This window comes from Thamnophis sirtalis, unplaced genomic scaffold (genome assembly GCF_051295495.1).
Source record: "Thamnophis sirtalis isolate CommonGarterSnake01/CBP01778 unplaced genomic scaffold, rThaSir2_p1.2 scaffold_12, whole genome shotgun sequence".
Taxonomy (NCBI): domain Eukaryota; kingdom Metazoa; phylum Chordata; class Lepidosauria; order Squamata; family Natricidae; genus Thamnophis; species Thamnophis sirtalis.
In genome coordinates, this window is record NW_028261392.1 from 37,772,664 (window position 1) to 37,789,850 (window position 17,187).

The window sequence follows — 17,187 nt, forward strand, 5'->3', positions numbered from 1 at the left end:
ATAAAAGAAATGAAAGAAAGCTAAGATAAAGCTACATCCATGAAGGATGAATGGACCAAAAACTGTATCAATGAAGACAAAATATTTTCTTACCTCTGAGCAGTGGGATATCTGAAGAACATGTAGTCAGCAAGCTACCCAAAAACCCAAATAATTTTTCCACAAGGAATTTCATATCCCGTGACCTTTCCGTTTTATCCCAGGAAGGAAGCACTGCTTGTAATAAGTGCACAGCAAGGATCTAAAACAATGAAACAGCAGAAAAAAGAAATGTGCACTACTTATTAAAAATAATGGCTTTAAAACAAAACAGTCCACTTGTAAAATTAATTAAAGTTCCAATGCATCCATACATTAAATCATGTTACTATACACACTTTCCTAAAAGAGAGACTACTTATACCCATCTGGAGTCAGCATACAAACGTACACAGTACATGGTTAAATTAATGCAGGACATCTCACTGATCTGAATAGTTTTTATCCTCAAATATGTATTTTTAGGTTACTGCTATGCTAGAGCTGGGTTTATTTAACCCAACTTATGCCATGTACGAGGGAACAGGAACATTAGAAGAGATCCTTGCAAAGCTAAACTGTTTCTCTTCAGTTTTCAGAAAGGATATGAATATATCATAAACCCTACTGAGTTCACTGACTCTAGGAATAGATTTTCCATTTCAATCAAAATGCTGGCCACATTCTCATCTTGTTCTCCCTGCACACATAAAGGATGATAGAGGATGGCAGTTCCAGGGGTGGGGATTTGGCGTCCTAACAACTGGCACTTTCCCTTCCCCCTTCTTGATTTGTTCCAGCCACCCCCTGACTTTGGACCCCCTGGCCTCGGATCTGGAGGGTGTGGGACTGCGAAGCTGTTGCTCGCTAACATCTAGCGTTTACGTCTTGCCCCCCTCCAGCCACAACCATTTAGCACAATACGGACTTTTGGCCTTGGGTGTCTTCCTGGGACTTGTGGAAGGGAGAGGAGAGGAGCAGCTCTCCCTTTTCCCTTTTCCCTTTATACCATTGTTGTTTTAAATCGCACTTGCGCAGTGCTCCGCTAATTTTTATGAATGTGGTGTGGACGGTGTGCCTGTTTGATGTCTGTACCCACTTTTAAATCTTATTATTGTTGTAGTTTTTGTGTTTTAACTGACTCTGTGGGGACTGTATGGGTGAGTGCTTGTGTATGTATGTTAGGATTGGGATCATAACCTGGTGCCTCCTCCACTGAGTGCGATTGCAGAAGTGGTAGGGGGGTCCAGGTCTATCTCCCATCCTAGAATGACTGGTATAAATCACCTACCGGAAGGAGCGGAGGCCGTGAGAGGGGAAGTGGGGTCTACGGTTGCAGGGGTGGGCTGGAGCATTGCGGTCACTATTGGGAGGGGCAGGTATGATGGGAACTTCAGGGCTAGTCATTACCGGGGAAGGAGGGTCTGCTACGTCACAGCGATCCCCCCTTCCGGCCCTGTTAGTTCCACTCCAGGGCCAGATGGCGAGAATTGTCAGGGCCCTGGTCTCAGGCTGTTGTTGCTAAATGCCAGGTCTGTGGTTCATAAAGCTCCCCTCGTCCGGGACTTAATATTAGACGAGGGGGCAGACGTGGCATGTATTACTGAAACCTGGCTGGGCCCGGAGGGAGGAGTCCCCCTCACTGAAATGTGCCCAGAGGGATTTCAGGTGCTCCACCAGCCGCGACCCCAGAGAAGGGGTGGGGGAGTGGCCGTCATCGTCCAAAGGTCATTAGTTCCTCGTAGGATCCCTGCTCCGGAGCTTGTCGGATGTGAGTCCTTGTTGTTGAAGTTGGACCTTGGGGGTCAAGTGGGCTTGTTGCTAATGTACCTACCTCCCAACAGCATTGCGACTGGACGATAGTTGCCCAGATGGCTGGGTCCAAAGACGGTTTCTTCAGGAGGGGTCTCACCACCGCATCCTTTAGGAGGAGCGGGAAGGATCCCTCCTGGAGGGAGGTATTAATTATCATTTGGATCCAGCCACGTGTCACCTCCCTGCTGGTCGAAACCAGCCAGGAGGGGCACGGGTCCAGTATACAAGTGGAGGCACTCACCGCTCTCATGGCCTTGTCCACTTCCTCAGGCGCGACAAGTTGAAACTCAGTCCATAAGCTCCGCTCAAGACCTTCCCCCGGTACCTCGGCTGGTACCGTGCAATTGGAGTCCAGGTCTGTCTGAATCCGAGCGACTTTATCCGTTAAATACCGAACAAATTCCTCAGGTCTACCTTGTAAAGGTTCATCCGCATCCCTCCCTTTCAGGAGGGAGCGGGTTATCCTAAACAAGGTGGCTGGGCGCGATTCAGCGGATGCAATAAGAGCGGCAAAATGCGAACATTTCGCCGCCCGTATTGCCACGAGATAGGCTCTGATATAGGCTCTCATCAGTGCTCGGTCTGACTCAGATTTACTGGCCCTCCAGCGGCGCTCTAGGCGACTTTTGGCGCTTCATCTCCCGGAGTTCCTCGGTAAACCAAGGAGCTCTCCTGGATCCGCTACATCGGAGAGGCCGCAAAGGCACAATCCGGTTTAGAGCCTCCGTCGCCGCTGTATTCCAAGCAGCGACTAAGGACTCGACCGGACTGTGGACGAGAGTGTCAGGTATCACCTCAAGTGCCGTCTGAAAACCCATGGGGTCCATCAGGCGTCTGGGGCAGAACCACCTAATCGGTTCCTCCTCCCTACTGTGGGCGATTGGTTTCCGAAAGTCAAGCCTCAGTAGGAAGTGATCAGACCATGACAAGGGCAAGATCATAATACCCCTCAACTCTAGATCACGCCTCCACTGCTCCGAGAGGAATACGAGGTCAAGTGTGTGACCCGCTGAATGAGTCGGACCCCGGATTAATTAGGTCAAGTCCATGGCTGTCATGGAAGCCATGAACTCCTGCGCCCCATCAGAGCATTCGCCGAGCGTAGGCAGGTTGAAATCCCCCAGCACCATAAGCCTGGGGAACTCTACCGCCAGTTCGGCAACCGACTCGAGGACCGAGGAGAGGGCTGCTGCAATGCTGTTGGGAGGTAGGTACATTAGCAACAGACCCACTTGACCATCAAGGTCCAACTTCATCAGTGAAGCGGTAGAAGTGATGTGCCAGTGCCTGGAGGCTGTTAGGGTCTGGATGGGAACGAACAAGCTTGTGCTCAATCCCGACAAGACTGAATGGCTATTGATGTTCCCTCCCAAAGATTGGCAAACTATTCCATCTCTCAGGCTGGGGGGTGAAATTATACGCCCCTCAGAGAGGGTTCGCAATTTGGGAGTCCTCCTGGATCCACAGCTGACTTTAGATCACCATTTGTCGGCTGTGACCAGGGGGGTCTTTGCCCAGGTTCACCTGGTGTACCAATTGCGACCCTACCTGGACCGGGAGGCACTTCAGATAGTCACTCACGCTCTCATCACCTCAAGACTGGATTACTGTAACGCACTCTACATGGGGCTGCCCTTGAAAAGTGTTCGAAGACTTCAGCTAGTCCAGAATGCAGCCGCCCGAGCGATTGTGGGTGCACCCAGGTACACCCATGTTACACCTATCCTCCGCGAGCTGCACTGGCTACCCATTGGTCTCCGGACATGCTTCAAGGTGCTAGTTGTTACTTATAAAGCCCTGCATGGCATTGGACCTGGGTACCTGAGAGACCGCCTCCTGCCAATTACCTCCCAAAGACCGATTCGATCTCACAGACTTGGCCTTCTCTGGGTTCCATCAGCCAGCCAATGTCAGCTGGCAACCCCCCAGGGGAGAGCCTTCTCTGTTGCTGCGCCGGCCCTCTGGAATGAGCTCCCCGTGGAGATCCGGACCCTTACTACCCTCCCAGCCTTCCGTAAAGCTACCAAGTCCTGGCTGTTCCGACAGGCTGGGGGCTGTTGAAATATCCAGCCCCACCTCAATTGTGAATGGTGTGCATTTTTAAATTCTTTGTATTGTCTTATTTATTTCCCTTTCCCTGTTTATTGTGAGCCGCCTGGAGTCCTTCGGGAGTGGGCGGCATACGAAACTAATAAACAACAACAAACAACAAACATGATAATTTGTAATTAAAAATTGTATTGCCATAGAAGCTTTCCATCAGTTGAGGTTCATGTTTTCCCAAGTCTCTATTTCTATGAAGAACCTTCAGGGTTCACATTTGGTGAGATGAGTAGCTATATAAAGTTGACTAATAAATATATATAAATAAAATAGAGGAGGCTTTCCAGTAGAGATATGTGTCATCCCCACATGGAGCGTGAAGGGAGATAGATAAATCTAACAGGCTTATCCATGTCCAACTGGAAGGAATGACAACAGCTTCACCACTTTCTCCATTTCACCCATATTTTTGTTATTTCCAGCTCTGAACCATTCATTTGGTTTGATAGTGTCTCCATATTAACATCAAATATGGCCCACACTCCAGCACACGAGAGAGAGAGAAATTCTAAGCTTCCTTTTGTTAAGTCCAGTATTACGTCATGGTCAGTTTTCAAAATGTGGTATAGCAACATGCTATGAGTATTCCCTCCCCCTATTTATTCTTCGAAAAGAAGGTCTGCCATGGCACATGCTTATAATTCGCTCAGATTTTCCAAAAGGTTTTTGGAAGACAAAATATCTGTTCCTAAACAGAGAGGGATCCAGTGTCTATGGCCCATATATCTTTCCCATGTCTTGAGCACTCTTGACCAATACTTTTAGGTCCAATCTGTCCCAGTTCTCATGACTCTTTCATTTCTATAGTAGATATAGGGACAAAGCCACACTACATATTCATGCTGATCTTCTAAAACACCTGCTTCTAAATTATAACAAAGCTATAAAAGACAGCTTTAAAACTCTACCATGAATCAACCACTGATCATTAAAACATTAAATACTGTTACCTGTCGTTGGAGAGATGCCGCAGTGAATGAGTCATGTCCCTCTACAATTTTCATTAGCAGCGTTATCCATTGTGATGTACTAAGAGTGCTGCACATTTGAGGCATCAGTGCTATACTTCGGATGAATCCCAGGGTACACCAGCTCCGGTGTTGCTCTTTGTTAACTAATGTATTTGGCATGAAAGCTGCAAATAAATTAACAAAGACTTAATAATCAACATTGGTGTAATCATATTTCTGATTACACGGTAGAAATTCCTGCTGCTCCCCGCTTTCTGCTTGTATAAAGATGAGGAATATGGGCCTTAAAAGGGAGGAAACTTCTTCCCTTTTTCTTATGACTAGAGAGGGAAACCAATTAGATTCAATCCTACCTGGTTTTAGTTTTCAAAACCACCTTGTTCTATATTTCATTTTACTTTACTGTAATGTATCTAAACCAAAAATCCTCTAACAAACAATTATAAAAAAGAAGCATTAAAAAGGAGGTTACACCAAAGACCTTTCATTCTGTAAAGGATGAACATATAAGGCACGATAATTTATGAACTGACTAAACTTCTGAATCATTCTCTTGCCTTTAAAAGTTACTCAGAAACTATAGTGATCCAAAATGCAGTAGCCCACCTATTAATTGGCAGCTGCTGGTGGAGCCACATTACACTTGTGGTTTGAGTTCTGCACTGGCTTTTAGTAGGCTTCCAGGCACAGGTTTAGACATACAAAGTCTCTAATGATTTGTCATTTAGTTACCTACAGTACAAGCTTGATCTGTATTTGGTCATGTTGGGCAAAACAACCAGTAACTCTCCTCTTCTAGGAAGTAAAGAGAAAAAGCTAAAATGCACTGCTTTTCAGAGGTATTTATTCTCTGAAAAAGCCTCCCTCATGAAATCAGTCTGGTCCCCTCTCTGGCTTCATTCAGAAAAAAACATTCAAAATTCAAAACATTAAAAAATTCTTTTTTATGCAGAATTGCAGCTTGTGTAGTTAATATGATTGAATATAATTAACTGATATTATTATTTCTGGGATGGGAGATTATAATCCCGTGACCTATAATTATAATTTTTTTAATCTGTGGATTAGTTAGTCATTGTCTAGATCATTCTATCAGATTCTGCTCGGATGAATAAATAAACACAAATAAACACATAACATTCTTGTTTTACTGATACTTGGATGGTGAATACAACAGAAAGCAAGAATATAATACACTGGATTTACATGATTTTTCTGTTGTGCCACTTTCTACCACCATGCGGAGTAATCCACACAAAGTTCTTGTTGCTTCATTCTGCATTACTTCAGCGTGAAGGCCAGCCGAAAGGCAGAGTGTTTGCAGAAGATTCACAGTGCTGGTCAGCATCATGGAAGTAGGATGGAGATTTTTTTCAGTGTGTTCTCCTTCTAAAACAAGAGTCATAGTAAATTACTGAAAACAAGGTTAATTGTAATTTCAGTTCCCTCATTTTCAGTCACTCTACATAAAGTCAGTAATATAAGCTTAGTATTTTAGTTATAAGCAGTATAAACATCACAGTGTTTCCACAAGAATAGATGTGTTAATCACAAAAGAATATAGACTATTCAATTTATTTTATCATGAATGTCAAAACAAACACAATTCAGAAAGAATAGCTAACACTGCTAGTGCAAATAACAAAGAAAAGCAAACTGAAAGAACTCTCATGTCTTTGAAACATTAGGAGCAGAAAGATAAATGATAAAAGCTTTTGATTCACATTACAATGTGAATATACTAATATATCACCCTATACTAATAGCTTCAAAGAAGATAATAGAACACTAGACAACCTAAGATCCATCGAATCATCCTTTTAAATATATTTTTCTTACCTAAACAGAGAAACCGAATGACCACAGGATGAGAAAATATCAATGAGAGCAACTTCCACGTTCCTTTTGGCTTCCCCACTGAGTTTGTGGCAATGAGCTGCAGAAATTCTCCTTCCTTCCTTCCTTCCTTCCTTCCTTCCTTCCTTCCTTCCTTCCTTCCTTCCTTCCTCCCTCCCTCCCTCCCTCCCTCTTCCTTCCTTCCTTCCCTTCCCATATTACCAAGTGTTTTCTTTTAATATTTTGAGTCTCTTGATTGAAAAAAGAGAGAGGGCAGAAGAAAATGTGATGTAATTCCATCCATTCTCACCATAGAATATGTAGATACTAAAATGCCAGTGACCTCATCTCCAAACTTTCTTACCAGAATCATCTTCGGTGTCAGAATCTTCAGTTGCAGGTTGTGAAGCAGGAGGCGGTTCGGCTAGCTTCAGATCATACTTCCCCTCTTTTCCCATCCGGTAAGAATTGGTACTGCCAGTGTCCCACTGCACTCGGATCCAACCATCTTCACCCAGTTCTCCAATTACCCGTCCCAAACCTGGAGGAGGCCCATCCTTAGAAAAGCAGAAATGTTTAAAATATACAACAACCAAGATTAAATTCAAATTCAATTGATATGTTTGTTTATTACACTTTTATGCCATAACTCTGGGCAGATATAAAGCAAATAGGTGCAACACTGACAAAGATCATACCTGGTCACCCCACTTCCAATCTACTCCTCTCATCACTCTAGTGCCAATCTTCATCATGGCTGCCAATTCTGGTCCTGAAACAGGAAGCTGAACTGGAGTGCTTTCCTTCCTGGACTCTTCTAGGACTGTAGCAGAAACACCTCGGGATGCAGCAATCATATCTTCTTCCACATTATCGGAGCTAGGTCCTAATTCAACAATAGATTTACTGAGATATACAAACCTTGCATTTAGCCCTTGATAAATTCTAAAACCATTAAAATGCTTCCAAAAAATAGTCAGGAAACAATGGAAAAGACATTTTAATTTTTTCTAAGTTCTGAGCAGGGGAGGGAAAAACCAGAGGAAGACAGATCTGCAAATACCTATTAGCCTCAGTGTGGTTTGCATTAATGCCAACATGCCAGAATTGAGAAGAAGATTCAAGGTATTTGCACCGTGTTGTAAAGTTAACATGTTAAGCATGACCAATAAAAAACGTGCTTGTGGGACGGTTCCAAGACTTGGTCCTGCAGGATTCTCATTGGTTATAGTCTGCAGAGGAACAGGCTGGATCCCTAGGTGAAAAGTGGGGGGGAAAAACCAAGATATTTATTAGCTTAAATAAATGACCTACAAAATACTTCTGCCAAAAGATTTTTACTTTTATTTTGCCTGAAGTTGCTTTTCTGGTTGCAGAAAATACACTAGAAACTCAAAAACACACACATACATATATAAGATTCCTCTAATAACTTTTATCTCAATAGATAATGCAGATATAAATAATATTATGGCCCATGAGTCCACAGTACTCAAACATAAAAACCAACCAAATTCCTAAACAAGGAGTCAGTTATTAAGGCTTCAGGATATATCAGTGCAGATCTTCTATTTCTGTTTATTTAATAAAGTGTCTAAATAACTCAGAAGCTACTGAAAAAGGCAACAGATACAAATCTGTATGGCTCATGGCACTTCCCTCTCCATGTCTGTTATATTATCAAAAGAAAAGGAAGCTTATCGGATATCCTACAAGACATAACTGGCAACCATACTTCAAAATTTCAATTACAGTTTGCACTATCATACAAATTCAGGCAAATAACACCAATAGGTTTTAATAAATCAAAACAGAGAGTAAATACCTGGAAGGACTCACCTAATTCTTTAAATCTGCTATTAGCATCAAGCAAAATGTTTCTAACATTTTGAACAGCCCACGAATACAACTTTCCAAAGGTAACTTCCAGAAGCGTGCGGTTAAAGGGTGGAATAAGATCAACATCCCTTAAGCAGTCTGTTAAAGGCTCTCTTTGTAGGTTAAAAAATAAAATAAAATAAATATTTCAGGATTTTGGAAATGTAACATAAAGTATTACAAATGGAGCATATGCTGCAAACCTAACATAGCTATTGTTCTTACCCCCCACCATTCGGTGATTAACGCTGACACAGGCTCACTGTTAGCCACGCTTTATTCACAGCAATTACAATCCTGTTGGCTGAAAGCCCAAATACGACTCACAGGCAAGAAGTTGGCAGCAACCCAGACTCCCACAGACAAGAGATACAATACAAACAAGAGCTTCTCCAGATTGTTATGAACAGTTGTGTCCTGCAAAAGGACTCCTCCCAAAGTCTCTTCTTATATACTCTCTTGGGAGGGGCCAAGCCACAACCACCTGGGCTGGATTATCTTTTATGAGTCTGTCTCCGTAACTGCTGCCTCCGTTTCTCTGGCCTCTGTTGCCTGGCGTCAGGGACAAACTCCCTTTGATCTTCCCCACTGCTCCATGCCTCAGGCACCTCCTGGTGGCCAACCAGCCTCTCTGGTCCCTGCTCTGAGTCTGAACCCTGCCCAGGGTCCTCCACATCTTCCATAGCAGACTCATAGGATTCCTTGCCATCGGAATCCATCAGCAGCTCCAACGGCTCCTGCTGAGCCACAACAGCTATACTTTGCTTTTTTTTCCAAAAGGCTTCATATGACTGACACACTTTATATTAGTTCTAGGAAAGCTAGGTGCCCCATAACACTTAAATGCTTCTCTAAGTTTATTTGTGTGTTTTTCTTCGTTTAGCACAAGTCTGCTATACTATACAGGTAGTCTTCAACTTACAACAGTTTGTTTAGTGACCGCTTGAAGTTACAACGGCACTGAAAAAAGTGACTTCTGACCATTTTACACACTTACAACCATTGTAGCATTCCCATGGTCATGTAATTTACATTTGGATGCTTGACAAATGGTTCATATTTATGACGGTTGCAGTATCCTAGGGTCATATGAACATCTTTTGCTACCTTCAGACGAGCAAAGTCAATGTGGAAAGCCAGATTCACTTAACTTAACTACCATCTTACTAATTTAACAAGTGACAATTGCAATTATTCACTTAACATATGTGGCAAGCAAAGTCGTAAAATGGGACAAAACTCACAACAAATTTCTCACTTAGCAACATAAATTCTGGGCTCAATTAAGGTCATAAGTCGAGGACTACTTGTATTACCCAAGTCCCTAGCCCACTTCTGGCTTAGTTCTAAAATCTGTACTCTTGATTTTATGTTCCACATGCAGCATACTACAAAATGCTCAACAGAACTGAAAGAAAAGAGCTAAGGGAAAGATTACCCTATATTAATTCCTTCTGGAATGAGTCTTTGCCATCCACAGAACATAGCATATTGCACAGAAGGCAGCAAGAAGCTTTTGGCAGCCAATTTTAGAATTGTATCAATCCCCTCTAGTCGAACTTCTGCTCGCTCTAGCTGCAAAACAGAGATAAAGCATCACTTCTCCATATGTTTCTTATGCAATAAAATCTCAGCCGCAGTAAAGAAAATATAGTTTACCTGCTTTAATAAGCACTTCCTCATTTTTTCTACATCAACAGGTTCCTCTTTCAGAGCAAATTCAACTATGGTGTTGAGTAAAGCAGACTGGGGATATAACCCTTGGACGTTTTGCTTCAGCCACTTGTATTTGTGAACACCTGTGACTGTATTTATCAGCGGCTGCCACTTATCCTAAGAAGTTAAATGTGCATTAATATGAATTAATAACTGAGGTTTCAGGCTGAAAACAATGTTAACAACCCAAATAGCACATTGAGATATTGAATCTTACAACTTTATGCTCCAAGGGCAAATGAAAGCTTTACAGATACATCTGATAATGAACACAGTAACACAAAAAAACACCGAGTGTTGCATCTAAAAATAACCCCCCCCCAAAAGTGAATTGAATATAAAAATTTCAGTTATCAACAGGAAGGCTATTAAAGACACAGAATATTTACATTGTCAACTAGACAAGACCTTTTTGATGACTATAGTCAACTACAGGGCTACATAACTCATGCAAAGTAGATGGGGGCTATAGATGAGTGGGAGCTGGGGTTTCTTTTTGGAATGAATGAGGTTTTGCTTTTTCATCTTTTTTTTAACTGCAAAATTTATTTGAGGGCCTATGCTATATTTCCCATATCATAATAGAAATTAGTTTCTGACAACAACAGTGAGAGAGAGAGAGATCTGAAAGCCACACATACACGCATTTAGAGTTGTGGATACCCATCCTGATGTAAATTATGGAAAGTAATATTGGATAAGGTTATTCTGTGTATAGTTTAAATGCATAACTTCCATTTCCTCTCAGAGTGCCTTCAGCAGCTTGTGCACATAAACATACATAAAAATATGCCAACTAATCAGGTTCTTTAAGATACTATAAAAATCTTCCCACAATCCATACTTACTTGTTTATTGAATTTATTTGCCACCCATCTAGTAATGAAACTACTCTGGGCGACTTGCAGCACTTAGGATGTATAGCACCATCTACATCTTACTGCATGCATCGTTTTTTATATTTACCTTAGGTGATTTGACGGGCAAAGGCCTTTTATCAGTTGTCACTGGACTATGAGGTATCATACATGACTCTCCCAAATCACTTTCCTCGTTTCCAATTTTGGATTCTTCCACATCAGATGTTTCGGATTTTTTAGGAGCTAGCAGAAAAAAAGATGCTTTAAGAAAAATCCAGAAATGCAAAACTTAATAATTGAATAAATCTATATTTCCTAAGAAGCAAAAGTTAAAATTTTGTCTAGAAAAAAAATCACTGCTGAAGTGAATAGTAGTTTTATGTGGCAGAGAATCATATTCCTCAACCTATTCTTGCTAATTGCATTATCTTTTGAATTTACAATATGGAGCCCATTAGGAACTGCACATACAAGCAAGTGAGGGGTAAATGATCATGCCATTTTTCCCCATTGAGGTAGATATAAAAGACTTACTTAGGAACAACCCAAAATTCATTGTATTCTACTACATGTCAACAAATAAGAATCACATCTTCTCCAGTACATCCTCTGTAAATCATATTTAAGCCATTGTTTTACCTTTCTTTTTTCTCTTATCTCTAATTATCTTCTGGACTACCCTTCTCCATTGGGGCAAAGAACTGAGACTTTTAAGTTTGGACATGATGGAGAGGTCATTGCACACTGCTGGGCGCAGTTCATTGAAGAGAAATCTCAAGCGTTCAATAACAGGAGCACAGACTTCTTTGTATGATCTTCCTTGTTCTTGATGGGTCTTAAAATAATAATGCACATGAATCAGTCCATAATTTAATTAGCAACAGCAGTTATTAGTAGCAAGAAAAGATGCTGCTGCCTCCATGCTTACTTTGATCAGTGAACATTTTGCTTGATAGACAACACGGCAAACATCTGCTACAGATTTTGGAAGTATTCGGTGTTTCACTTGGTCAACTCCAAGCATAACAGGATGAACAAGAGAAAGTGCTATATGACCTTTAAAAAAGAATAAGCAAAAATAGAAAATGAAATACTACAGTAAAATAATAGGACAATGAGTTCTTCCTTTCTGATACTCTCTGAAAGATCTGAAATGGCAGAGAATTTTCTTTTTAAACTGTGCTGGAAGAACATAAAATACAACTATTTCCCCTTCCCCACAGCCATAGTCTGCTGCCCCACTTGTCCAACCAAAAATTTATTATTTTCCTAGTGCAGAAAAAGAGTTTAAGAGCATTAACAATTTAGTTAAGAAAGTTTAATAGGATTAGGAAGAAAAGTTATCCAAGTATGTGCTAGACCAGAGGTCCCCACCCCCTGAGCTGCAGCCCGTTCCAAACTAGACCACAGAAGTAGTGGGCAAGTGTGCGTGTGCGAAGCTGCATTTGTGAAAGTGGTGGGTGCATGCAGGGAAAACCAATCCCCCCCCCTCAACACCCACACCAGTCCACCAAGCTGGAAAGGTTGGAGACCACTGTGCTAGACTAAACTTTGCAACTTTGGTTTCTCCATAGCAAACTATGTAATGGGATAAGCATCTCCATCCTTAGTACCTTTTTTACAACAAAGGTAAGCATTTTTTTCCTCTGGATTTATAAGTACGCCCAGCTCAAACAATACAACTCAACAATTTGAAACATCTCAACAATTTGGAAGCATGTTGACTAAATCCATATTGGGAAGAAACAAAGATTGTTGCATTCTCCTCCCCCAGACAGAGGATTTTCTAAAATATGTAAGAATCTGACTATTCTGTCTCAGCTTATTTTGAAGGCTGGAATGCCAAAAGGTTGTATTATCATAGTAACTCAAATTTTCCTACACAATCTTATATTCCAAATGGAACCTAAAATAATAAGCAGCATTTTGACTCCTATATGATAATATACAGCACTTTGCCCATGCCACGCTAGAGCAATGTAACCTCTAATACGTTTTTAGCACCTCACACCTGATTGCATTTAATTATTGTCTCCTTCCACACAGTGCCCTATAATTGTATGCCAAATACAAATACCTAAATCCTCATGCTTGAGAAGGCAACATAACAACAGACGTCCTACTTCTTCTACTGGGTGCTCAGGAGGGAATGTAATAGGTGTTGTCAAATGACACTGTTTGCAGTACCTCTCGACTTGACATAAAAAGTCCTAGATATTTAAAAAATACACTTAGTAGGGTTTATGACATTGTAGCAATCAAACAAATGCAATTCAATGAAATCAAATAATTGAAAAAAGCATTATGTGAATATCACATATTAGAATATTATATATATTGGAATCTCAAGACAGATTCTCCTACATTCTCTTTTCTTACATATAGATGGAACCATATCCTCCTAAGTTAGGATAATAACTGTATTCTTACAATACATTAAGGCAAAAAAACCCATTCAGAAGTAACTGTCAGACAAGCAGTTTTATAATTTTATTTAATATTCTTTAATTGTAGTTTTTACAAAAGCGGCAGAAGTTTCTAGCCAAGTCATTCTTGCAGTTATGCAGGATAATGTTCTTGCATGATCTATAGAGGACATGGAACAAGGCTAGACTCAGCATTACTTTCAGAACAAAAACAGCATATATGAGGGAGGACCCTGAAAACACTAGAAAGACAAATAAGATCACAAGGAATCCCTTTATTAGATTTTTGTTACTTTTTTATTTTTCAAGCTTTCCTATCTATCCCAGAAGTGATTGTCACCAATAACAGTGTCAATATCATAAAAAAAGGACTAATAGCATCCAATGGCATGCATTTTATATTGTTGCAATAGCAATAGCAATATCAGTTAGACTTATATACCACTTCATAGGGCTTTCAGCCCTCTCTAAGCGGTTTACAGAGTCAGCATATTGCCCCCAACAACAATCCGGGTCCTCATTTACCCACCTCGGAAGGGTGGAAGGCTGAGTCAACCCTGAGCCGGTGAGATTTGAACAGCCGAACTGCAGAACTGCAGTCAGCTGAAGTAGCCTGCAGTGGTGCATTTAACCACTGCGCCACCTCGGCTCTTTTTTGTTTTGGAACAGTGTTATTTTAAGCAAAGGTTGCTCTCCTGGACAAGTTGAGGTTGAGTATTTGTATTAATTATTTGGCTGATTCAGTATAGTACTGGGATTTTCATTGGTGGAAAAATTTAGTCTTGATTTAGAACATAACATTTGATATTTGGTGTTTATTTTCAAAATCTGATTTGCATTTATTTTATTTTTTCACTATGCTATTTGTTTTTGAGTTTCAATTTCCTGTGAAATTTGTACTGTAGTTTTGAATTTCTGCTGATATTTGTGCAGCTCAGTGATGTTATAAAGTTCAAAAAGCTTTTACAAAAGTTCTTTAAAAGTTATTTTTCTTTTAGCAGCATCTGATTGCCTTTAAAAAACGGGTGTTTTGTGATGGATCACACTTGTGACACCCATTCTGGGAACAAGCAAATTCCATTCATTACAGCAATTATGGCCTTGATAGAAAAAGACTGTTGTCTTACCTGAACGGTCGTTCTCAGGGCGCTGCAAGGAGAGTCCAAGCGTGGGTTAACACAGTCTATCTGCCCTAGGACTGAGTGAGTTTTTTCTCTTGGCCACGCCTCCCTTTGCCTCCATTATTCAGTTTAAAAAACGATGAACCACCGAGCAGGAAGCCCGTACAAAGTCACATCCAGTCAACACCTCGCAGCCACGAGGACTCGGGGCGGGATTAGACTCTCCTCACAGCGCCCTGAGAAGACCGTTCAGGTAAGACAACGGTCTTTCTCCAGTGCACTGCTTGGAGAGTCCAAGCGTGGGACATGCCCAAGCTATATTGTCCCTGGGCAGGAAGAAACCTGAGTCTCCGGAGCCTCCGCAAACTTCTGTAGAACTCTTCGTCCAAAGGAGGCTTCGGCTGAGGCAAAGGTGTCAATCTTATAGTTCCTGATAAATGCAGTGGGAGAAGCCCCCGTGGCCGCTCTGCAAATGTCCAGAATAGATGCCTGGATCGCCCAAGCCACAGAAGAGGCAGCACTCTTCGTCGAATGCACAGTCACCCAGCTATGCGCAGACCTGCCCTGATGTTCATAGGCAATCTTGATGCAGGCCCGTAATCAATGCCCAACAGTGTGGGAAGACACTTTGCGACTAAGCGAACCCGGATGAAAAGACACGAAAAAGGATTCGGACCGCCGAAACTCTTTGGTCCTCTTTAACGTAAATCCGAACCACACATCTCATGTCCAACTTGTGCCAGTCACATTCTTTAGGATGCGATGGCTTGGGGAAAAAATCGGGGAGGATGATCTCCTGAGCCCGATGGAACACAGTGTTGACCTTAGGAACAAATGTGGGGTCAAGCCGCAGGATAACTCTGTCAGCGTGAATGATGCACAAATCTGACCTGACCAAGGGAGCCGCCAACTCGGACACCCGTCGAGTGGACGTGATGGCCACCAGAAAAGCCGTCTTGTAGGTCAGATGGTGAAGGCTCACCTGATGCAGCGGCTCAAACAGCGCCCCTGTCAATGCTTGAAGAATCAATGGCAGGTCCCAGGTTGGGTAATGGTGAACGGCCCAGGGACAGATGTTTGTCGCCCCTTTTAGGAAACTCTTGACTTGTGGGTGTTGGCTCAAGGGCTGGGAGGACACGTGGTTGTGTGATACAATGTCCCGAAACTCCAGAAGGGCTAGGCGGATGGCACGTAGCTCTAGCCAATTTATGCTGTTCGTCCGACCAGCGTCCTTGAGCCACCCTATCCAAGGCGTGGGCTCCCCATCCAAACAGGCTGGCATCCGTCATGACCTGGATGCGTTCCGGCTCCTTGAAGGGGCATCCCCGGAGAAGTCTGGAGGACATCCACCAATGCAGGGACCTTCGTGGTTTGCTCGGAAGCTGCACCTTGATCTGAGAATGATTGGTGTGCGCTCTCTGGAAGGGTAGAAGAAACCACTGAAGCGGACGCGCATGAAACCTGGCCCAGGGAACCACGTTGATGCAGGAGATCATTTTCCCCAGCAGCTTGGACAACGTCGCGAGCGGTAACAGCACTTGATGCGCCAGGTGTTGTATGCTCTGCCGTCTCTCCGGAGACAGGGAAACCTTGCACGTCACGGAATTGATGATGGTCCCTAGGTGAAGTAGGGACGTGGTCGGACACAAATGGCTTTTGGGTAGGTTGAGGACAAAACCATGACTGCGCAGTGAGTCCATCGTGACTTGCAGATCCCGCAGGGCCTGGTCTCGAGAAGGCGATAGCACCAATATGTCGTCTAAATAACAGTTGACACGTATTGGAATCGAGCGAAGGGAAGCTCCAGAGTCCCCCCTTCCCTCTGCTTAATGTCTTCAGCGATCCCTTGGGAAATGGCAATGGAGATGACCTCCCTCATTTCAGCAGACAAGGCCGAACCTTGGCCTCCCTAGGCCGAGGCCTAGTTGGACCAGACCCGCCCCTACGTCGCTCTGAGCTGGATCTCCCCTCAGTGGGAAGGAGACCTTGGAACGGCCCTAGCTCTTCCCTGATAGAGGAGCTAGGGGAATCAGGGTAACCCCAGGAGGCCTCCGGGGAATCACCCCCAGACCTCTCGTCCATCAGGGAAGGGGATCTGCTGCCTTGGAAGGAGTGGGATTCCTGCATATCCATTTGCCACGTGGGCAAGCCCATCTCGTGGCCCACAAATAGCGGGGACCCCTGCGGGTGTGGTGCCTCAGCCTCAACAGGCCCTACAGGGTGGGAACCCTCCCTGCCCCTGTCCCCAGTCCCAGAGGTCCCCAGGGAGGCCTTCTTAGAGGTGCCCTTCCCCGCTTACCTCCCTTGTCTTGAGGGGCTAGCTTGCTGCATTTAGCGGAGGGTCCTGCCTGTGCCTCCCTGCCATCATCTGCCATGATTGAAATGTCTACCACAGCAGCTGAGCACCGGGCACCCAGCCAGCCGGCGAGGGTGTGCCCGCAGA

General features: G+C 43.1%; 1 protein-coding gene across 6 annotated transcripts in view; it reads right to left on the reverse strand.

Annotated features, from left to right (window-relative positions):
- HERC2 (HECT and RLD domain containing E3 ubiquitin protein ligase 2) overlaps positions 1 to 17,187 on the reverse strand; it is a 132,471-nt gene that overhangs the window by 77,495 nt on the left and 37,789 nt on the right. For 5 of the 6 annotated variants that reach the window (XM_087726918.1, XM_087726917.1, XM_087726919.1 and 2 more), the window contains 13 exons: positions 13,275 to 13,407; positions 12,126 to 12,253; positions 11,837 to 12,032; positions 11,304 to 11,440; positions 10,281 to 10,454; positions 10,060 to 10,196; positions 8,583 to 8,734; positions 7,807 to 7,998; positions 7,442 to 7,629; positions 7,108 to 7,300; positions 6,114 to 6,296; positions 4,887 to 5,071; positions 94 to 241 (listed from right to left, as the gene is read on the reverse strand). In XM_087726918.1, the coding sequence (XP_087583044.1) occupies positions 94 to 241; positions 4,887 to 5,071; positions 6,114 to 6,296; positions 7,108 to 7,300; positions 7,442 to 7,629; positions 7,807 to 7,998; positions 8,583 to 8,734; positions 10,060 to 10,196; positions 10,281 to 10,454; positions 11,304 to 11,440; positions 11,837 to 12,032; positions 12,126 to 12,253; positions 13,275 to 13,407 (2,146 nt within the window). The remainder of the gene's footprint in view (positions 1 to 93; positions 242 to 4,886; positions 5,072 to 6,113; positions 6,297 to 7,107; positions 7,301 to 7,441; positions 7,630 to 7,806; positions 7,999 to 8,582; positions 8,735 to 10,059; positions 10,197 to 10,280; positions 10,455 to 11,303; positions 11,441 to 11,836; positions 12,033 to 12,125; positions 12,254 to 13,274; positions 13,408 to 17,187) is intronic. The other variant, XM_087726915.1, reaches the window with a different exon arrangement.